The sequence below is a fragment of the Lachnellula hyalina genome (genome assembly GCF_007821495.1).
Source record: "Lachnellula hyalina strain CBS 185.66 chromosome Unknown contig00013, whole genome shotgun sequence".
Taxonomy (NCBI): domain Eukaryota; kingdom Fungi; phylum Ascomycota; class Leotiomycetes; order Helotiales; family Lachnaceae; genus Lachnellula; species Lachnellula hyalina.
The window spans coordinates 254,275-276,630 of NW_022157127.1; the positions used below are offsets into that span (position 1 = coordinate 254,275).

A 22,356-nucleotide genomic window follows, 5' to 3' on the forward strand; every position below is an offset into this window, starting at 1 on the left:
CAGCTTGAAAGGAGGCACTGCACTGTTACTGTGATTATCGGCTAATTCCCGGTAATTCTCAGAGGTAAAGTTATAGATGTACTGACTCGAGCTCACTTACCTTTTATGGAGCGTATATCCCCGAGTATACCAGCATAAGATATATAAATTACCTATCTAATTCATGTGGGTAATTTCATCAGTATCGTCGGCGTCGGGCATTGGCCAATTATCTTGGTAACCAATTATTACAGTAAATCACACGCGCAAGTTGCCTGTTTTGGAGGCTGACGGCATTTTGCCGCCCCAAATTTCTTATCTAAAAGGCCAATCGGCCAGCTCCCTACCCCGAGCTAAGCTTCAGTTGTAGAAATTTTGAAAAGCCTCATCAACACTTTCTCTCCTCTCCATTCCTACCTCTTCCCTCATCCTCACTCCAGTCTGGAGCATGGCGGTAACAACTAGAGCAATTATGAGGCTCCCAGCCTCATCAATTGGCATGCGCACAGCAACTGCTGCCACTCGCAGAGCCTTTGCGACATCTTCGCGGTCTTTACTTACTCGGGCCGCCCGGCCGAGCTCCAGAGTCACCCTCGACAAGAGCAAAGTCCAGCAGATGTTCCGCCGCACATACGCTGATATTGCGCCTGCCCCTGCAAAGAAGCCTCGAAGATTTCGCTACTTTACATACCTCTGGCGCCTTACATACCTCTCAGTTATTGGGGGGAGTGCTTATCTAGCTTACGGTGTTTGGGAGCTTCGCCATCCCGATGAGCAATTTGCACCAGATCCATCGAAGAAAAACCTTGTCATTCTAGGTAGATATACTTATTGGATATCTTGTGAGTTTTTCTAATAGCTTTCGCAGGTACTGGGTGGGGTGCGGTCTCACTCCTCAAAAAACTCGACACGGAAAACTACAATGTCATTGTTATCTCTCCCCGAAATTACTTCCTCTTCACACCTCTCTTGCCGTCATGTACAACTGGAACAGTCGAGCATCGATCCATTATGGAGCCCATCCGAAGTATAACGAGACATAAGAAAGCCGCGGTCAAGTTCTATGAAGCGGAAGCGACTAAGATTGACCCGGAGAGGAAGACAATAATGATAGATGATAATTCTGACATCAAGGGTGCTTCGAACAAGACGGAAGTTTCTTACGATATGCTTGTTGTCAGCGTGGGTGCTGAGAATGCTACTTTCGGTATCCCTGGTGTAAAAGAGCACTCTTGCTTCTTGAAGGAGATTGGAGATGCCCAACAAATCCGAAAGAAGATCATGGACTGCGTAGAGACTGCAACTTTCAAGGACCAAACCCCAGAAGAAGTTGAGCGCCTGCTTCATATGGTTGTTGTCGGTGGTGGCCCAACTGGTGTCGAATTCGCCGGCGAGCTCCAGGATTTCTTCGACCAGGACATTAAGAAGTGGGTTCCTGAAATCAGCGACAAGTTCAAGGTGACTCTCATTGAGGCTCTCCCGAACGTTTTGCCCATGTTCTCCAAGCAGTTGATCGATTATACCGAATCGACCTTCAAGGAAGAGAAGATCACAATCAAGACCAAGACAGCTGTGAAGAAAGTGACCGATAAGACCGTAGAAGCAGAGGCCACTGGTCCTGATGGAAAGAAGAGCATTGAGGTCATGCCATACGGCTTGCTAGTCTGGGCAACCGGAAATGCGGTCCGTCCTGTGGTCAAGGACCTCATGACCCAAATCCCAGCGCAAAAGGACTCGCGGAGAGGTCTTGCCGTCAACGAATACCTTGTCGTCCAAGGTACTAAGGATATCTGGGCAACTGGTGACTGCGCCGTTGCCGGTTACGCGCCAACGGCTCAAGTAGCTTCGCAAGAAGGGGCTTTCCTTGCACGCCTCTTCAACACCATGGCGAAGAGCGAGGCTATTGAGCATCAGATCCATGATTTGAGCTCTAGCCTCAACTTGAAGCCTGGTAATTCCGGAGAGATTGCGGTTGAGATTGAGTCCCACGAGAAGAAATTGCGGAGAATCAAGGATATAAAGCCTTTCCATTACACACATCAAGGATCTTTGGCTTATATCGGCAGTGAGAGAGCTGTGGCTGATGTCAGCTGGTTAAATGGAAACTTTGCTACGGGTGGTGGACTGACATATCTGTTCTGGAGAAGCGCGTATTTGAGCATGTGTTTCAGCAGTAAGTTTCCCTCATCCTCATCCCCCTCGCATTTCACATTTCATTTTACTCACCACCCAGCAGCACGCAACCGCGTCTTAGTCGTTCTCGACTGGCTAAAGTCCAAGGCTTTCGGTCGTGATGTCTCCCGGGAGTAAATAAAGAGGGGCTTGGTTACGTGGGATAGAAGAACGGAAGATGGCTGGCGCATAAAGAGGGGTGACCTATGTAACACAACACTGTTTTTCCTAATAATGAAACGATAGGGATAGATTGGGTCGTGGCTCTGTATGTACATAGTCCTTTCAAGCTGAAATGAAGAAGTGGGCAATGGTGCACATTTATACCGAAAACATACCGAAGACATACACATATATGTGACCCTCGGTACTTAAAAGCGGGTGATATTTTCCTTTTCCATGATCCGATTCCGGATGATAGACCCGGAATCGCAATCAATATGATACACGTGACTGTCCTACTTTTCAGCCTCAAGCTTTTGCTTCCATCTCCTCATCGCGTAAGAGACATCTTCAGGTGGTACATTTAAAGATTACAGTATTCTCATAAAATAAGTACAGGCTTGGAGTGTACGAATGGGCCAATGTATTGGTTTTTGGATACTGACTCCTAGATTTCTCGTGGGATATAAGACAATTCACACGATAATGCTGTATTTAGTTTCTTCCTGCCCTCTATAATCACAATACCAAATACTTTTATCTTTTCCCGAACAAAAACCTTCGTCTATTGTAACATCCCATAATTGCTTGCACCCTTGCCCTACCCATATGTAACAAACACAAACATGTACTCCTCTCGAATGCTCTACTGCATCTCCCTATCGACTTTGTCTGCCCACTCAAACTCCGGATCAAACCCAACATGAATACGCTGCGGCCCCGTGACACTGCGATACCAGACTTCACGCGGTCCATCAGCTGAATCCGCTTGAATCTTTTCCGGACGCTGCTCTCCTTTCGCTCGTTTCCCGAATCCCGACGCCACCTCCCACACCTTGTATATCACCGAGACGCGCGTAAGCTTATAGTGGTTTTCCCAGACAAATTTGCCGTTTGCAGAAGGAGAAGGTGAGATGAGGTTGAACTTGGTGTTTGATAAGAAAGTTTGCAGAATGATGGAGATCATGTTGGCACCGGGGTCGGCTGGCGGGGGGTAGATCCCCCAGCTGGCGTGCGGGAAGCAGGTTATGGATTGTAGATTGCTGCCGCGGAGGAGGACTTGGCTGATTGCAGCCATCTGAGCTTCATCTGGCGCGAATTCAAATTCCCGTAAAAGAGGCAAGCCGTCTATAATGGCCCCCACGGTCTTCGCGCTTAGGTACGGAGTCTCGAAACCGCTATTTCGGCCCGTGTAAGATATCTTTAGAGTCGTCAGGTTCTTGTGTTTGAGAATTGCATGCAGTAACGTGTCTGTGAGTCCTGGGTTGGCGATGGTGTTGGATGGGTATTGTCCATAATTTGGGAGATCCAGAGTCGTCAGGGTGTCGAAGGAGGAAAGGAAGCGGCATTTGGCTGCGAATGTGGCGCTATTGTGTTGAGAGGGATTTTCTGACATGCGGAGGCTCAGACTTCGCAGGCTTAGCGGGGTATCTTTTGTGCCTTGATATGAGGTGGTTATGCTGGTGAGATGAGGATAAAAGAGGCAACTGGTGTCACACAAACTTCCGAGGTTAAGCTCTCGCAGCCCGGTAAAGTCAATGGCCTTTTGGAACCCCTTGATGAAATACTCATCGATTTGCACGCCGGAAAGAGTCAAAGACTTCAAGGCGGTGAAGTCATGTCCCTGTTCACTTATGCCTTCACCATTCTTCTCCCAATCTCTCAAGAATTGGCAGGCGTACGCGTTCGTCTCGATCGCCAGACTTTGAAGTGTTGACCTCGAGTTCCAGAGCATGGACTGAATAAAAATGTGCTCCAGAGTATGGTAGCCATAGTATCGCAAGTAGAAATGCTTCAAATTCTTGATCTGAGCCAGTGGTTTTATGCCTTCTGGCTCGGCATCATCTGTGAGCAGACTTAGGGCTTTTAAGTGTGCAAATGAGGCTAGGCTCTGGCTGATGGACCTACAAGTAGCATTAGTGAAGCTCACCTACAGTACATGTATCCAATGAGGGTAGATGCGACAAGGCAATACTTGTAAGAAAGCACTTACTTGGTCAACACCCTAGTTTCCACAATCTCTAAATTATGCATATTCTTAAACGCCTCCTCGACGTATCTGACAACAATATATTTGTGCTTTCTCCCCGGATCCGCGGCGCCAACAACCATTTGCCTTACATAGCCTGCACAGATGGGCTTTGCCTTCTCATCAAGGCCGGTTGAGTACCGCTCCTGCTGGCCTTTGTACTTGCCTTCCTTCTTCAACTGCTTCTTCTGCGCTATGGAAAGATGCGGCTCCAGTGCACGAATGAGCTTGGGAATGTGCGCGTGGAACATGGCCGCGACGGCGATGCGGTGGTAGAGTCGGGGCATCATGAGAGTATAGAAGCTCTTGTTGACTCGGCCTAATTTACTTATAGTTGATGGGTCTTTGAGATTGTCCAGGATCATGCTTAAGACTTCTGGCGGCACTGGCAGAGCCGATTTCATGACTTTGGGGTTGATCAAGTTGGATTGAGGCTGTGATTTTGATTCTCTACCCTTGAGGGTAGTTGGTTTTGGTCCTGTCATTTTCCCTGCTGGTTTTTGGGGTTTCTCCTTTCTACTTACAACAGCTTTGGCCGGTGCATCTTTCTTATCATTAACGTCTTCTCGAGTTGGAAGATTTTGACCCCGGGTACTCCTTCTTGTTGCCATCTTCCGATTGATGCTTCAGACGCCGATGTTATACGTGAGCTCAGAAGGAGAAGAAATACAATCGGAAACAGAAAAAGGATGCGGAGTCCGTGTTACGGGAAGAGGTAGAGGTTGGGAGCCTGGAGGCTAAAACGCGCTATCGATCCTGTTTGCTTTGCCGCATTCCGTAAATGGGTAGGTAGTTATTTACATCAGTTCTTGAGGCTCGATTTCTGGGCATAATAATAAGTTACTTGGTAGATGTTCTTATCATCTGGGATAATATTACTTAGTAGATATTATCATGACATTTCTCAGTCAGTATAATCAATCTATCTAAGGCGAGCCCCAGTACGATCTGATTCGATGTAATTCACGCCCTACACATGACCCAACACTTTAACACCAATCACATGTATCCACATTTCCTTTTCAAGACTTTGTTGCAAATCGCGATGTGAACGCCCTTTTTCAACCCCCTTGCATCCCAGAGCACTGCATATTCGTGGTTGTGTGTGGCTGTGTGATGCATGTAGAGAGAGAGTATGGGATGAGTGTTTGCTTTTTCATTTCTTCTGTTGTGCAGTCATTCTAATTGGGAGGGGATAATGGGAAGGTTAGCACTTTTGAATGGTTCGTGTTTTTTGACATAGTTGGTCAATGGATACTCGTAGTGCTGGATATGAGAGTGTGCCACAACCCACAGGGACAGTACAGTCTTGTAATGTCGGATTTATCTTTGCTTGAGTGTGACACCAATTCGAATGCCTCATGCGTTAAGAAAGCTTTCGAAAGCCGGCATTTAACTCGGCCATCATGGCGAGGCTTGCTCCATACCTCAAAGTCTCCGTATACTGCAAGCTTCTTCCCCTTCCGCAACAAGAATAACGAACAATAGAGCAACAGTTATGGAGTTGGCAGAGAAGGATTCCCAAGAAACTCTTAGATTCATTCGTAGAAAGGAACCGCATCTTAATCCGGAGTACCAGGGAATAGCCAACTAGACTTTGGAACACAATATCAGTACGCTACCTCCGTATGAGATATACACTAGCAAAGAGCAGCTTTGATGAACTTGCGCTTTAAGCGATGGATATTATAGTTGTCACTAAGTTCTGACATGGAGCTTCGCTATTACTTACTGCTTGCTCTTTACTAAGCAATACGGAGTTAAAAACTCAGTATTTGAAGCGAGGCTGTGAAGAGCTTCGTTTGATACTTCAACTCATGTTAGCTAGCTAAGGCACACCAGCGTGGGGGCAGAAGGCAAGGTTCTGTGACAAAATAAAGAAGACCTTTTATATGCCCTTTTGCTGACGTTTTCATGCGGCTGGCCGCTAGAGTAATTCCCGCAAGTCAGCGCACCACTCCACTCCACTGGCACTCCTTACCACTGCTCTCTCCTGGTGATGTCCAACAGCAATGCAAACCCGACTGTGATGAAGCAACACAATCGCAGTTATGGTAAGAGAAGAAAGCCGGCTGCAAAGCAGAGGTTTCAATCACAATTTCTAAGCCACCGGCTTTCGCTATTCGTGCCGCTGAGCGACTCACGATGTAGCCAGCGCTGAAGTGCTGGTCGCAGGCTGTGCAATTCAGCCTGTCTCTACGCCAGGTTGGATGAAGGAACTACACCATAGGCGTACGAGATCCACTCTGGGTTCAAAGGGTTCATTGCTTAAAAGCAACAAGATTTGCTACCCCTCTTCATTTGCTACCTAACTCACCTGTCGAGCTCATAGCAGTTCAGCACAGATCTTAAACCTCATCCTCATCCTCAGCCTCGTACTAAAGACTCACGTTCGCTACTTGAAGCTCGAATCAACAATACCTCACACAAAGACCGAACTTTCTGCTCGAGTCAACATCGGAATGGCTAGCAACATGTCACGGATTGTCAGAACTGGCTCTCAATTATCTACTTCAACCTCAAGGTACGTTCACCTTCTACCACCCCAAGGACCTCTCCTAATACTTCCCACAGCTCTATCGATAGCTCATCTCACAATCACATCCTCTCCTCCTTCCACTCAATCCAGAACCTGTCATCGTGGCTCAATACCACCTGGCTACCCCACAACCACCGCCACGAGCGCATTGCCACGGCTACCATTTCTACGGGCATGGCGGTTCTGACCAGGGAGATGATGGAGATGCATATTCAGCAGGCGCCGGATATGCGTGGCATGCTGGATTGCTTGCCCGTGGCTGATAAGTCAGGCAATGGTTTTGTTGGGTGGAGACAAAAGCTTGGGACGTGGCCAACAGTGTAAAGCTTCTGCTACATTGTAATTTGACAACGCCATATCCAGCCGGATGCCGACTTCGCAGACGGCTCGAGGGATTGGTGGCGAAGCGGTTTGCAACGACATAACGGACGTTGGACACCCAACCCAGCTTTTCCTATGCTGTTTTGGGATAGGAATATATTCGAAAGAGGGGAGGATGACTGGAGGTTTTCAGGAAATAGCACTTGCTCTTCCTTTTCGGACTGTCGGACTATTCTCGATTTTAGAAACCCGCTTTTTATATACCACATGCAGAGCGTAAAGCTACGGTCTCCTTGTCAGAGAAGTTGGAACTGGACTGGGTTGGTTTCGGTTTTTTACCTTTGGACGGAAGCTTGGGGTGGCAGAAGAGGGGAACATTTGATCTCAATTTGTGTTAGGTCGACTAGGATATGGATAGGCCTTTGGAATTGAAGTGCAGGATGAGAGGTCTGCGACATATACAATCATTTGAACGAGGCTCCTGACTTGCCACCTTTGTTAGACAAGGTGCGGTTGATATATCGCCACATAGTTCTCCGTGTTTGTGACGGGCCAACTTTTGAGGGAACAAGGTTACATTATAGACACTATAGACATTGTAGAACATATAGCATTGCGGTTATTGATTTGAACAAGTCCCATGACTCGCTGTTGAGGAAGTTGCGACTGACGCAATGGATTGAAAAAATAAATACAGGTAGAATTAAAAAAAACATAAATTTGTCGTTCTGACGATGGTAAATGATGTGCCACTGAGATGGTTATTGCTGTGTCAGAATATTACTCCGTATCTAGGTACATTCATTCTTTAGACGTTTCTAGTAACGTTGGTGGAAGTATTCGTGTCGCCTGTTCTGCCTGATGATGACTGCAATCTTTCGATAAGGTTCTGCGCTAAACACAAATCCACGCTAAAACGTCCAGCTTCCATGCTGTTCGGTTCCTGAGCTGCTCAACTCGACATTTCCAAACTACAACCTCCACGTCCATCTCCATTGAAGAACTTCCTCCTCATCAAATAATCCCTTTCTACATAACACTTTTCTCCTCGTAGATACACGCGGAGACACTCCTCTACAAATACTGCCATCTCCTGGCAGCCATAACTGACGAGCAAACGCCCCAGCATAACGTCTGTCCTTGAGACCCCAGAACCGAATAGTACTCAAAATGTCTGCTGAGCCGGACCATGTCGAGCACAAGAAGAAGGTCAACCTCAAGTAAGCTATACCCTCATCTCCACAAGCTTCCCTCCGATATGGTCACTGACAGATCTTGCAGTGATGCTTCTGGTGCTGAGCACAAGGCAGTAAGTTCCATCGCCACTGATTCCAAGCCTCGCAGCTTGAATACTAACGTCCCATCAAGGCTGATGACACGGCGACTGCGATCCTAAAGAAGAAGAAGAAGCCAAATTCGTTGATGTGAGTACATTCAATATCCGCAACTTCACAAACTGACCAGGTGGCAATAGGGTTACGGATGCCGTTAATGATGACAACTCCGTTATCGCCCTCTCGAACAATACCATGGAGACATTACAGCTTTTCCGTGGAGATACAGTCTTGGTTAAGGGAAAGAAGCGCAAGGACACAGTTCTCATCGTCCTTGCTGATGATGAATTGGATGATGGAAGTGCACGTATGAACCGTGTGGTTAGACATAACCTCCGCGTCAAGCACGGAGATATCATAACTGTTCACGCATGCCCTGACATCAAATATGTAAGTAAAACCATTTTCACATACGATACGACATGTGCTGACAAGCTATATAGGCCAAGCGCATCGCAGTCCTTCCTATTGCCGATACCGTCGAGGGTCTCACCGGCTCCCTCTTTGATGTTTTCCTCGCCCCATATTTCCGTGAAGCCTACCGACCTGTTCGACAAGGCGACCTTTTCACAGTCCGTGGTGGTATGAGACAAGTTGAATTCAAAGTTGTTGAGGTAGACCCCCCAGAGTACGGAATCGTTGCTCAAGATACCGTCATTCACTGCGAAGGAGAACCGATCCAGCGTGAGGACGAGGAGGGTAACCTCAACGAAGTTGGCTACGATGATATTGGAGGATGTCGGAAACAGATGGCACAGATCCGAGAGATGGTTGAGCTTCCTTTGAGACATCCTCAACTCTTCAAGTCCATCGGTATCAAGCCTCCCCGTGGTGTTCTCATGTTCGGTCCCCCGGGTACCGGTAAGACACTCATGGCTAGGGCTGTGGCAAATGAGACTGGTGCATTCTTCTTCCTGATCAACGGTCCCGAAATCATGTCGAAGATGGCTGGTGAGTCTGAATCGAATCTCCGAAAGGCATTCGAGGAAGCGGAGAAGAATTCCCCCGCCATCATTTTCATCGATGAGATCGATTCCATCGCCCCCAAGCGTGACAAGACGAACGGAGAGGTTGAGCGCCGTGTCGTTTCGCAACTTCTTACCCTCATGGACGGCATGAAGTCTAGATCAAATGTCGTTGTCATGGCTGCTACCAATAGACCTAACTCTATCGACCCTGCCCTTCGTCGTTTTGGCCGTTTCGATCGTGAGGTTGATATCGGTATTCCTGACCCAACTGGCCGTCTTGAGATCCTCCAAATCCACACCAAGAACATGAAGTTGGGTGAGGATGTCGATCTCGAGCAAATTGCATCGGAGACCCACGGTTATGTCGGTTCTGATGTTGCGTCCCTCTGTTCTGAAGCCGCTATGCAACAAATTCGTGAGAAGATGGATCTCATTGATCTCGATGAGGATACTATTGACGCCGAGGTTTTGGACTCTTTGGGTGTTACCATGGAAAATTTCCGCTTTGCCCTTGGTGTCTCCAACCCATCTGCTCTTCGCGAGGTTGCAGTTGTCGAGACTCCCAACGTTCGCTGGGATGATATTGGAGGACTCGAAGATGTCAAGCGCGAGCTTATCGAGAGCGTGCAGTACCCCGTCGACCACCCCGAGAAGTTCCTCAAGTTTGGTCTCTCTCCATCCCGTGGTGTACTCTTCTATGGTCCACCAGGTACTGGTAAGACTTTACTCGCCAAGGCAGTTGCCAATGAGTGCTCGGCCAATTTTATTTCCATCAAGGGTCCTGAGTTGTTGAGCATGTGGTTCGGTGAGTCCGAGAGCAACATTAGAGATATCTTCGACAAAGCTAGAGCCGCTGCTCCTTGTGTTGTGTTCTTGGATGAATTAGATTCTATTGCCAAGTCACGAGGTGGATCAAATGGAGATGCTGGTGGCGCTTCAGATCGTGTTGTCAACCAACTTTTGACTGGTAAGCTAACTTTGCCCGAGTTCTATCTTTAATCGATACTAACTTGTTGTAGAAATGGACGGTATGACATCCAAGAAGAATGTCTTCGTTATTGGTGCCACCAACAGACCTGAGCAACTCGACAATGCTCTTTGCAGACCTGGACGTCTTGACACCCTCGTCTACGTTCCTCTTCCCAACGAGTCATCTCGTGCCGGTATCCTCAAGGCGCAACTCCGAAAGACACCAGTTGCCGATGATGTCGACCTTGACTTCATCGCTTCCCGCACCCACGGTTTCTCTGGTGCCGATTTGGGCTTCATCACTCAACGTGCGGTCAAGCTCGCCATTAAGGAGGCCATTTCCACCGACATCGAGCGACGCAAGGCTCGTGAGGCTGCTGGTGAGGATGTTGATATGGAGGATGATGATGCTGAGGACCCAGTTCCTCAGCTTACCAAGGCTCATTTCGAAGAGGCTATGTCCTCTGCCAGACGATCAGTCACTGACGTTGAAATTCGCCGATATGAGGCCTTTTCTCAAAGCATGAAGAACTCTGGACCCGGTGCTTTCTTCAAATTCCCCGAGGCGGGCGAGACAGCAGCCGAGGCAGCTGGTGGAGCTGGTGGATTTGGAGAGGCCGGAAATGATGATAGTCTTTATGACTAAATCTGTAATTTATTTTCCTTTCTCACACCTCATGCATGCACATTGAGAATCATAGAGCCTGGATGGAAATAGTTGCCATCTGGAACAACTTCGGCTTCGGAGTCGGAAAGGTCTTGTGTGGTGGTTCAAGATCATTTTGCCGCTCGCTTGCTTGCAGCGATGCGGGGATTTCTCAGTTAAGAGATTGCATTTATCTTCGGTGTGCCTCATCATAGATAGTCCAAGAATTTTTCCTACAAAAGCTGGCTTGCAATTTAATAAGTGAATTTAGTGCAAAGTAGTGTTTATCCCTTAACGCCTTCATATGTTATGCTGACCCTTGGATATGCAAGTCATCAATGCTCCTAAACAAGCCCATTCCGAAGTCAACGATTCTTATTTTCCCCCGCTTGTATAATCAAAACCACTTCACACGCTCGATCGATGCCTTTCTCCCAGCCAGTTCCCCTAGCTCGCAGGCGACAATGAATGCTACCCAAACACATACTCCATCCACCTCAAAGTCCATTAAACCCTTCAACCCTATTCTGCCCAGCTCCCCTTCTCTCCTCCTCCCCATACCTCAGATAGCTCAGCCCCCCTTATTCCCCAACCTCAACAACCCCATCCAGACACTCCCTCGTAATCCTCAGTCCCTCCTCTACGACCCCCTTCGGAACCCCCAAGCCCGCACTCCCATTGCCATCCTCCACCTTGACATCTTTCTTGATATCCTCCAGCACACGGCTCATCAGCTGGGGGAAGGTTGTTATATCGCCGGAGCGCAGTAGGGCGAGGGCGTGTGTCTGGATTAGCGTCGGCCAGTTTGTGGGGGACGTGTTGAGGATGTGGAGGAGCGTTTCTTGGATTCTAGGGGCGGGGAGGGGGTTTGTTAGTTAGGGTGCTTGGGTATGGTAGGGTGGTGTGGGAATGAGGGGGAGGGGGGTTACTTTGAAATATGCCCGTCTTTTAATAAAATGGTGTTTATCTGATGTCTTAGATCAGGATCTTGCGTCGAGGGCGTATATGTAGCTGCTGCTTTTGGGACGCGGATTGGGGTTGTGGGTTCTGCTGCCATTGTGTATTTTGTTTTGTGTTCTTTTGTTTTGTTGGTGATGTAAAGTGGTGTTGTGTTGTAAATACTGTAGCTAGGTCCCACTTGTGTTGTGGCAAATATTTGTTCTCTAGAACGTTCGTGGTATTGCAATGGCGAGAGCTGAAGGGTTGTAGTGAATTGATTAATGTGTTGTTGTATTGTATTGTATTGTGTTGGGTTGGGTTGGGTTCTTTATTGAGTTGAGGAAGGTAGGTAGCCGGATCAGACGAGGCTGTGTGCTTCAAAGGCTGCCGATTTAGGCTGGCCAATCAGAGGGGGGGTATACTAAATGAGTGGCTTTCATCGTTATTTGCTAGCTGATATATAGTGTTTGATATTCGAAACGACTATTAAGTCTTCATAGTTGTTTGGTAAGTTTTAATAACTATAAATTTTCACTCAATATTATATTTTGTTGATTTCTATGAGAGGACTCAAAAGGGCATTGGTTGATCCAACTGTTTGAAGATTTCAAGCTATCAGAATGGACACCCCATCCCAACTGTGCCTAGTCCCTAGGAGTGAGAACTACTGAGGGTCCTGTTACTGAATTATATTTGATGCAATACCATCTACAGGACTCCAATTTCAAAATCTTAAAAATACAACAGGCTGTTGTCCCCAGCTTCGGATAAAGCCTCAGGGTGCGAAGCATCTTGGCGACCATGGTAAACTTCTAATGGCGGTTTATCAGGAGATATGCCTTAGTTTGTCTGCGTCCGGAGGTTGGGTTGGTCTCACTGACAGAAGAAGAAGGAAGGAAGACCTCTCTGGCTTTTCACAACAGTAGGCAAAATGCAGTTGGAAATTGCATTTTATGCACCAAAGAAAGCTCTTCAACATTGGACGTGGAAATAAGCGTTCGTGGTATCATATCACCAATTCTGAACGTATGGCATTCTGATTCATTGTCCTCTAGTGAGGAAGGAAAGGTCCTAAGAGGAACGGGACGGGACGTTCTTGAAGTTAAAGCGAGCGCTTCGTCTCTATGTAAGAGCTTTCTAGATCTCATCGAGTCGTTGATAATCGCAGACAAGTCTGCACGTGTCGCAGCGAGATTAGAGTGCAATTATAAATCCCTGCCGTCGAATTATCACCTCTCCAATCAAATCCTAAACGTCCAACCCTCCTCCCACACTGAAACAACGTAGCGACCCCCAGGTTTCAAGCAACCTCCAGGAACTGTTTTCACTCCCACTTCATCGTCTTGATTGGCCGCCCAGTGGCTGTCATTGAGGCTATTCGCTCTCCTCTCACCCAATCCATATGTCTTCCGGCTCTTCATCAAACGGACAGGCTGAGAGGGTTTCCAGAATGGCTCACCTCGTGGAACTAAAGGTGATGTGCGCGTGAAAGACCATCTTTCCGTGGTGTGGTACCGTATCTCCCGAAAAGCTTCACTATCCTTCCTTCCTATCTTCCTTCTATCAAGGGTTTCCCGAGTCAAGTCTTCCTTCCTTCCTTTCTGTTAGAACTACGAGAGGCCGGAACTCTCTTTCTCTCCTTCCTTTCCAGCCATACGTACTGTCAAATATCCAACTCCAACACCCAACTTCTCCGCAGATTCAACGATATTGCATATATTGTTGGGCCCAGATTCTCATCCGAGCTGCCTCCGTATTGAATATATTCAAACCCTCTCTACGTCATTCAAAGAAAGTAACAGGAAGCCTTCGGGTGCAACGAACGACGTTCAATTCTGTACTTCGGTATCTTCACTCCGCGCTCGGTCTCTATATCCGACATCTCCCGTCGCAAACACAAGGGCACTCGCGGGAGGAAGGCGATCAAAGTCCTTAACGACCGCCTCAAACCTACAGCGTTTTGAAAATTTAAACGTACCATCCTCCACCAGTTCTTTCACGCGATAGTATTGGGATACTCCTTGCCATAATTCCAGATTTTATGGTCATTGCAGAACTTCACTATTTCTCCAACAACGGTCATCAGGTTTTTTGAAAGGGCTGGTCGGCTTTTAGTTTTCAAGATCGGTCTGACATAACGAATAACAACCTCAAAGATGCGGCGGCGTTACCTTCCTATACTACTTGCGCTGCGCTCGACGGATGCGCTTTCTCTAGCGAACTTTCAGCAAATAACCGCAATACTATTACCGAGTGCATGTTTATCGGCATACAACGCCCAGATACTGTCCTGCACGCAAACAGATTTTGAGCAACAATGCTCACTGTCATGTCAATTGGGATTAAACCAAGTGGCGAAGAATGTACAAAGCGGTTGTGCAAACGTTATTGTAAATTCAAATGCTTTACTGGGTATTGTCATAGATGGCGGCATTATACCAGCTTTATGTCCTGCGGTGGAAAGGGCGACTACAACGACGATAGCGAAAACTACTACGCCTGTGGCAGCGAGTTCTGCGGAGGTTTCGGTGACAATCCCTACTGGAAGCCCTGGAGTGACAGGAGGAGGGGGAAGGACATCCAGCGCAGCGACTTCACAAGTGCAAGTCACCATCCCTACGACTCGCTCAAGTACAGCCGAAGCAAGAACCTCCACACCGGAAGTCAGCAGCACACCGGAAGTTAGTAGCACATTGCAAGTCAGTAGCACCCCAGAAACTAGCAGCACAGCGGAGTCAACAACTGCAGTGTCATCCGTGATATCAACACCTCCAACTTCGACCCAGGTGGTATCAGTAGCCACAACGACCACTCCAATACTCATTACAGCGACATCCAAACAGGGAACAGTAGCGTCAACTTCCGAGACCGATGCTGCCGCCTCAACAAAAGCCGCACCGAAAAATGATGGGGGAGGCGGCGGAAGTCCTTTCGACATATCGAGCAACAGCGCAAACGGAGTGGGGTGTTCGATACTTGGTGTATTGGGCGCCGTTGCGTGGGCTGGTGTCTTGCTGGTATGGTGACAAATGATAATTCAGGGGTGAAAAGAAAGATGTGCATGTTTTATACAAATACTATAATGATTGGTTTGGTATGTAATCTTAACAATTTGGGCTCGATGCTCAGTCAGTATAGGCAGGCATATTTTTGTATTATCAAACGGAGTATGGCGTATACGGGTTTGGACAGACAGGAAAACTGTCAAGACGGTATATTCAGTTAGATATCAGTAGTGTTCAATGAAAGGCTTGAGTGCAGTTCGTTTAGTATAGACAATCAGGATTTTTCTTTTCTTTGAGTGCCCTTGAGGCTTTATCCCTTGCATCTTGGATCCCACGTGGTGGGTGTCCTTGCTTAGAAACAGCAATCAACGTGCCCGGAAACTACATTCCCACATGCCACGCATGCTACTAAGGTCCTTGTAAAGAATGAAATCTTTCAAGTATTTGTGCTGTGGATAGTTCGTTCACGGGGTTGCAATCTACTACTTTACAATGAATATAAACAAACAGCTTGGATACCTCTATGCTCGACATGGGGGGAGGGGGATATGGACATGCATGGAGGTGATTTTGATGTTTCTGAAGTTCCAACATATATAGCATAGCATAGCATAGCATAGCATAGCACAGTATGGTACGGTATTCTCTTCTAGAAGTCATCTATCTGCAAAGCCGAGAGAGAAAGGCTTGTTCAATGCTCGTTCGTATCCTACGTACGAGTGTTAGTGAGTAAGTAGATGAGCATATTATTTAGTTCATGAGTGGATGAATGAAAGAACGCCTGACCGGAAAATTCTGCCGAGTGATAGATCGATGGAGATGCGTGAGGTACGGAGGAAAGCTTATTCATTCAATTCATACAGCATACATGCATGAGTAACTCTCTGACCAAAGATATTCAGGACGCCGAGATCCTGACCCAATCCCATGTACCGTAAGTATGCCATCCGGCCCAGCCCAGCCCACAATATATGTCCGAGCCCGCCCGCCCGCCTGATTTTAAGGGTATCTATTTTTCGTTCGGTCGGTCCGTTCGTATAAGTAAGTCAGTCATCTGGTATCACCTTCATTTTTTGGTTCCTTTCCAGCCATTCCTATCTCTTTCCAACCCTTAATACACAAGTCCTCCATCACCATAATCATAAATCAATCAATCACCTCCCTCCCAAAATCTCGCCAATATCAACCGAATGCCTCATCCGAGGACTGACCGTCCCAGACCCACCACCGAACTTCCTTTCAGCATCAACAGAAAACTTCCTCCTCTTCACACTGCCCTTCTTAGTGCTCTCTTCAGGATCAACAGGACTCTTCACCAACCCCCCATGATCATCCATAACCCTCGGCCTCTCCAACAACTCCTGAATCTCCCCCTCTCGCTCAGCATCAACATTATTCTTCTCCCTCTCCCTCTCTTCTTTCCCCATCTCGACATCGCCCTCCCCTCTAGCTGTCTCCTCGAACCTCTTCTTGATCAACGCATCTTTCTGCAACTCCTGAAAAACATCCGTATCCGTCGGCCAGAACGCCTTCCTCACACTACTCATGCCCAACTCTAGCACGATGACCGCCGTAAGCGTAAGGAAAAACACAAGCCACCAGAGTAGATTGCTGCCGAAGCGTGTCAGGAAGCCCTTGGCGACGGGATAGAGCAGGTAGTTCTTATTCCCCTTGATCTTCATCGTGAGACTGAGGAGAATATTCCACATGAACCAGCCGCCCACGCTAATCACCCATCCGAAAGCTGTGATCAAGGTTTTGTTATGCATTTCCAAGATCAGCATCTTGGTGTTGATGAATACTACCGCGGCACTAAAGCATAGTTGTCCCATACTGAGCAGATTATCATCTTTTGTGAAGGCCGCCGCTTGCCCAAAGAGGCCGAACATGCAGAAATATATAATCACTGCTTCCGAGGCAGCGAGGAACATCCAACCAATGTATTTCTTGATGTTGAAGCCGAGGTTTCGCTGGCCTTGTGTGTAGAGTTCGGGGACAGCGAGGAGCGTCGAGGCGTTCAGGTCTTGCTCGAAGATGCCGAGGAAGATGACGCAGAGGGACGTGAAGAGCGTGTTGAAGACTGTGAGAGAGGTTGATTCAAAGAGGGATGTGCCGGTGTAGCCGGTCCATTTTTGGTAGAGTGCTTGAATTAGGTAGAACATTAGCTCTTTCCAGAAAGTTGAGAGGATGTATTTTCCGGTTCGGACGTAGTTCCAGCGGCCGTGAACGAATAAGAGCCTTTGCAAGAACCGGAATTGAGCAATTGAGTAATCTGAGATCCGGGCTGCTTGAAGACCTTCCTTGCCACTAATTCCAATACCGACATGGGCCTCTTGTATCATGGCGATGTCATTGGCACCGTCACCAATTGCCAAAGTAATCGACTTGTTGACCTTTGTCCGAATCTTCTTGACAAGTGAAGCTTTCTGGCTAGGGCTTGCGCGACAGCAAATAACAGAATCCACAACGATGGCCAAGTCGAAGAAGAGAAGTTTTAAGGTCTCGTTATCATCAATCTCGCTCAGCGTTTGTCCATCCACGACGACGACGGAATGCGCAATGTTCCCTTTCCCTATATCAAGTAATGCTGTAGCCATGCGCTGCTCAACCTCGCCAGTTGTGTGGTCTAAAATGATAACCTCGGAGTACGACTTCGCGAGCCTGGCTGAATGAGCAATGTTAATTGCAGTCTCTCGTTTGTCTCCAGTCAACATCCAGATCTTGATGTTAGCTCGGCGAAGTTTATCGATTGTCTCAGGAACCCCTTTCTGAAGCTTGTCTTCGATTGCAGTAGCGCCAGCAAGATCAAAGTTTTGTTCGATCATTTCTCCGGCGCCTTCAATCAAATTTTGACGGTCGACGAGACTGGTCGTAGCTTCGAGGTAGATTTTCTTCCAGCCTAGAGAAAGTTAGCAATTGCGGCCTCGAGATATAACTTATCAAACTCACCATGATACTCTTGCTCATCCAAGAACCTATACCCAAAGAGGAGCGTTCGAAGTCCCTCGGAGGCAAAGTCATTCATGTGTTGGAAGCAGCGTTCAAATACTGCCGAGTCATCCATAACAAGGGAGTCATCAACGAGATCCTCAAAATCAAGATCCATGGTCGATGCGAAAGACATTCTCGCTGCTGCACTCATTGACGCTCTCGGCGATTGATATGCGCTGATATCGTCTGATGCCATCTCGACGTCGCTTTCCCGTTGTCTAAGCCAGCCATCAAGCTCATCCCGAATGGGCTGAAGTCTCACGCTGGCCATACTTGATCTTCCATGCTCTGTAATCTTGCGACTTATGCTCGGCCTTCCAAGATTCATGCTATGTCGGCTAAAGCTTGTTCTTGGACTATGCTCGCTCGTTTGCTCGCTCATTCTCCGCAGGGCTTGTTCAGCCTCCAAACTCTTTCTCTTGCTGGACCGACGTACAACCTCTGATACCTTTTCGATAGCAAGCGAAGCTAGTTTCAGTCTAGGTAAAAGAGCGGAGTCGGCACCTTTGCAGAAGATACAAATCTTTCCATTGGGAAATCTCACGATTATTGACATGCGCTTCCTCTTACTAGAGAATTCTATCACATCAAGGACGTCGTAGGTTTCCGTGATCGACTCAGAGGAGTCCGGACCACCTGGATATGTGAGTGTTATAGATCGGGCGGGACGATCAATGACAAGATATCCAAGCTCCTGGGCAGCTTTAACGAGGGCCAACTCATCGGGCGATGCGGCTTGGAACTCGATATCTCCGTTCTCTTGTACTTCCGGTAGGCAAGTGTGGCAGAGCGCCAGAGAGAGGAGAAAGAACTTGGCTTTTTTTGTGAACATGCTGTGTGGTTTGGCTTGCATGTATCTCAACAAGTCTTCCGTACGAGCTTCGGGCTGGGCTTTGGTTGGCCGAGCCGTTGACCTCCACAGGGATCCTGACCTTCGTATAGAGCCAGAAGCTCCATACTGAAATGTTGAAGTTGTGGCCTCAGAGTCATTTCGGCGATCAAGCGGCGGCCGTGATACCTTCTTCTTGGCAAATCGCGTCGCAACTCCTTTGCCTTTTGTTTTCTTCGTGTCCAAGTTGCCACTATCACGCTCGAGTTTCTCGGCAGCTTCTTTCTGTAAATCGAAGTCATGAAGCCAAGCATAACCAGCAACACTCAGTTTACGAAACTTCATAATGTTGTCTGTCAAGGTTCCTGTCTTATCTGAGAATATATAGTCGACTTGCCCCAGATTCTCCAGAATCGTGGTTGTGTTGCAGACCATTGGAGTATCAGAAACAGGGTCGTACATTTCCACGTCGGCCATAAGAATAAGCTGTCCGACCTTGATAATCTCGAGACTGACATATAGCGAAAGCGGAATCAAGGTGTTGTAGAGAATGATGAAGCCGATTATGATCTGACTAAAAGGAACGTGAGCATGGTCCAGATACCACGAATCTTCTTCCACGTTCTGAGCCCAGATTTGATATGCAACAGTGCAAAACAGGGCAAGGAGTATGACAAAGATCACAAGCATGGCGACAATTTTATTCGTAATCGCTTGAATTGCTGGCGCTTTGATTCGAGGGTTCTTGTTGGCGTTCATTCGAATTTTGCAGTCTTCACCGGTATTGATGACCATCCCAATGGCACTGGTAGTGTTCCTCAAGGTGCTTCCACGGTAGATAATCTCGTTTGTAGTCAGGGGCTTCGTTTCTCCGTCAATAGTAACCCTTCCATCAAAATTGTAGAGGTCAAGGTTTGGATCCTCGACGACAATTTCAGCATGGCAAGCGGCAATTGCATTCGGACTTCCGCATCGTTTAGCCAAGGCAGGTGGTGCTTGTTTGCTTTTGAGGTTGGTTTCGCCATCTAGAGCCATGGTTTCAATGTAAGCAATGCCATTGGGACCGTCAGAATGAAGAAGCACCATGTCCGCTGGAACGTTCATGTCCCTTTCGAGCTTGATCACATCCCCAACCTTGACATCTTTCCACTTCAGAGTTGCCCAGTTCTTTGGTTTTTCCGCGATCTCTTCGAGGGGAATTTCAATGATATGATCATGACCGAGAGAAGGATTCCGCCGAATGGATGATTTGGGCTTCCCTTGGGAGGTTCTCCACTCCTTGAGACTTTTCGTCCTAGATTTCGGCACCTCTTCTTGGATTGGCCGGTAGGCGTGAAGCACAAAGGCTGTTTTATTATTCTCCACTTTATCCAACTTGTACCGACGAACATCATCCCAGCCTTCTTTCCCCATACTTATAGCCACAAAACAAAGAAGTGGTATGATGGTTGTGTAAGTCCCAGTCGTACTCAAACCCGGGATCATTTGCATGATTGAAATTAGAAGAAAGTAGGCATTCGCAAGTTTTGAGAACTGGAAGAACAGCTGGCGGGGTATGAAGTTCCAGAGGGTATACCGGCTAGACCTGATTGTGTTCCATATGTATTCTTTCCCCGTCCTTTCATCGATGAGTGCCTGCCTCCTCGAGACATCCAGAATAATATGGCGACCATCTTTAGAAGGAGGAATCTGCTTCGGTCCCAGAAACGTCTGCGCTTTCTTGTAAAAAGCTTTCCCCTTCTTCAGCAGTACGTTATCCCGCGTCTGTTTCCTTGCCCAGGCATCGTAGTTTGGGAGGCTTATAGTTCCGGAGGCCTTCTTTTTCTGGTATTTTGGGGGTTCGGAACCGAAAGACCGCTCACTGACTCTCGTTCTAGAATTCTCTAACTCATTATCAATTGCTGGAGATATAGTAACTGATAACCGCGGTTCTTTCCCCTTTGTCCTGCGAGCACTGCCCTCAGATTGCGCTGATGATCCTGCTTCCACAAGCTCAACTGGACTATTATCTGAATGATCGTTTATGCTCCTAGCAAATAAAGATCTGCGCAGAGAGTATCCTCTGTCCCTATGACGCGGCGAAGTAGGCGACAGAGTACTCAGGCCCTCCCTGGGTTGAAGGCTGGAAAGAGGAGACCTGGGGGTATCATGCTGGCCTCTAGACGCCGTAGAGGTATCAATCGTTAGATTTGGAGTTCCAGGTCGTTCCCCGGCAGACGTAGATGCAGGCGCCGTGGCCCTGTCGAGATCCTGGGAGAAGCGTACTCGTGGTCCCTCTCTGTCTGACAATGCGCGCCCCTCCATTGCGACAGAATGCATTGGGTCTGGCGCACTTCGTCTTTTGGAAGAAGGCGAACCCGATCCTCCTATATTGTCCGCCATGTGGATTTCTTTGCGTTGGGCTCCATTCGATAGCCTGCTTGCTTTCTGGAGAATTGCTTTCCAAGGCTGGCTTAAACACCCAAGCCAAGTAGGTGGCTACTTCTTAGCCGCGAACCAACGAGGTACTATATGTCACCGGGTGGTGGGAGAAAAGATGCGAAGATTCGTCATGGGATAGCGACAGGAGTATATCGGCAACGAATACCTACCTAGTGAATAGCGAGAGTGAGAGTGAGAGTGAGTGTGAGTGTGGTATTTGTGGAACTTTCTCTTCTTGGTGGGGGTCGGTCACGGAGGTTCGCCGCTTGCTTGGGTATTACGTAGCGCTGGATGGCGGAGTGAACCCCTGTATGCCTACCTAGGTACATCCGTACCTTACGGCGCAGTCCGAGGCTTAGAAGTTGCCCGGCGTATCTGTTTTTAGAGCGCCAAACAAAACGTCCATTTATATGCAGCTTATTCAAGAAGAGTAGATAACCTTCAATAATTACTAGGCAGACAACGAAGAGGTATTTCCTCATCTCTGCCCTGTTGATGCTTCTTTGGTCTACCCTATTTCGTACAAATGTCTGAACTAAAATAATGGGGTGGGGCCAGACCGGTGGTGTTTAGTAGGCTTTGGGAACCACGATTAGATCAACATCTGTCAGGGTACTCTTTAACTGGGATACTTGGACTATACCGAGTTCAGGCTCATCATCAAAGTCTCACGGGTTAGAGCGAAATTGAGAGATGCAGAAGATGTATATAATGGTTCCATTATTAAGCCCGCCTTAATATCATCAGACGCACAATGCAGCAAATCCAGACAAAATCACATTCTGCCATTCCCTCTTCAGAATGTCCCATATACTACTATCCGCTTTTCACTCTCCATTTATATCCCCCACTAGTGCTAGCTCCTCAGGAGACAGCCAAATAAGTCAAAGAAGTGCCTTGGAAAGTTGTAGACACAAAACAGCACGCCGGTAAATAACAAGAACAAATGGAGATTGCTGTGCCAGACACGCATGATTGAAGGTGGAAGTGGTCATGCAAGTTCGTGGCTAAAGACAAATAGCAAGGAGACAGGTATAAGGAAAGAGAACCCC

At 47.6% G+C, this 22,356-nt stretch overlaps 6 protein-coding genes across 6 annotated transcripts; 4 read left to right on the forward strand and 2 right to left on the reverse strand.

Moving 5' to 3' along the window:
• Positions 1-427: 427 nt before the first annotated feature.
• NDH2 (External alternative NADH-ubiquinone oxidoreductase, mitochondrial) lies at positions 428-2,289 on the forward strand (the record flags this gene model as incomplete). The annotated part of the gene is made up of 3 exons (XM_031146768.1): positions 428-797; positions 848-2,152; positions 2,216-2,289. The coding sequence occupies 3 exons, from the start codon at positions 428-430 to the stop codon at positions 2,287-2,289; spliced, it is 1,749 nt and encodes a 582-aa protein (XP_031008631.1).
• Positions 2,290-6,816: 4,527 nt separating this feature from the next.
• On the forward strand, positions 6,817-7,205 carry LHYA1_G001790 (uncharacterized protein; the record flags this gene model as incomplete). Its single annotated transcript, XM_031146769.1, has 2 exons — positions 6,817-6,866; positions 6,917-7,205. The coding sequence occupies 2 exons, from the start codon at positions 6,817-6,819 to the stop codon at positions 7,203-7,205; spliced, it is 339 nt and encodes a 112-aa protein (XP_031008687.1).
• A 1,167-nt stretch (positions 7,206-8,372) lies between these two features.
• cdc48 (Cell division control protein) lies at positions 8,373-11,119 on the forward strand (the record flags this gene model as incomplete). The annotated part of the gene is made up of 6 exons (XM_031146770.1): positions 8,373-8,422; positions 8,484-8,511; positions 8,571-8,626; positions 8,677-8,926; positions 8,980-10,471; positions 10,524-11,119. The coding sequence occupies 6 exons, from the start codon at positions 8,373-8,375 to the stop codon at positions 11,117-11,119; spliced, it is 2,472 nt and encodes an 823-aa protein (XP_031008686.1).
• A 581-nt stretch (positions 11,120-11,700) lies between these two features.
• On the reverse strand, positions 11,701-12,176 carry LHYA1_G001792 (uncharacterized protein; the record flags this gene model as incomplete). The annotated part of the gene is made up of 2 exons (XM_031146771.1): positions 11,701-11,968; positions 12,049-12,176. 2 exons carry the CDS (start codon positions 12,174-12,176, stop codon positions 11,701-11,703), a joined length of 396 nt encoding a protein of 131 aa, XP_031008685.1.
• Positions 12,177-14,214: 2,038 nt separating this feature from the next.
• Positions 14,215-15,084, forward strand: LHYA1_G001793 (uncharacterized protein; the record flags this gene model as incomplete). The annotated part of the gene is made up of 1 exon (XM_031146772.1): positions 14,215-15,084. The coding sequence occupies one exon, from the start codon at positions 14,215-14,217 to the stop codon at positions 15,082-15,084; it is 870 nt and encodes a 289-aa protein (XP_031008684.1).
• Positions 15,085-16,217: 1,133 nt separating this feature from the next.
• LHYA1_G001794 (putative phospholipid-transporting ATPase) lies at positions 16,218-21,187 on the reverse strand (the record flags this gene model as incomplete). The annotated part of the gene is made up of 2 exons (XM_031146773.1): positions 16,218-17,962; positions 18,013-21,187. 2 exons carry the CDS (start codon positions 21,185-21,187, stop codon positions 16,218-16,220), a joined length of 4,920 nt encoding a protein of 1,639 aa, XP_031008683.1.
• Between the last annotated feature and the right edge of the window lie 1,169 nt (positions 21,188-22,356).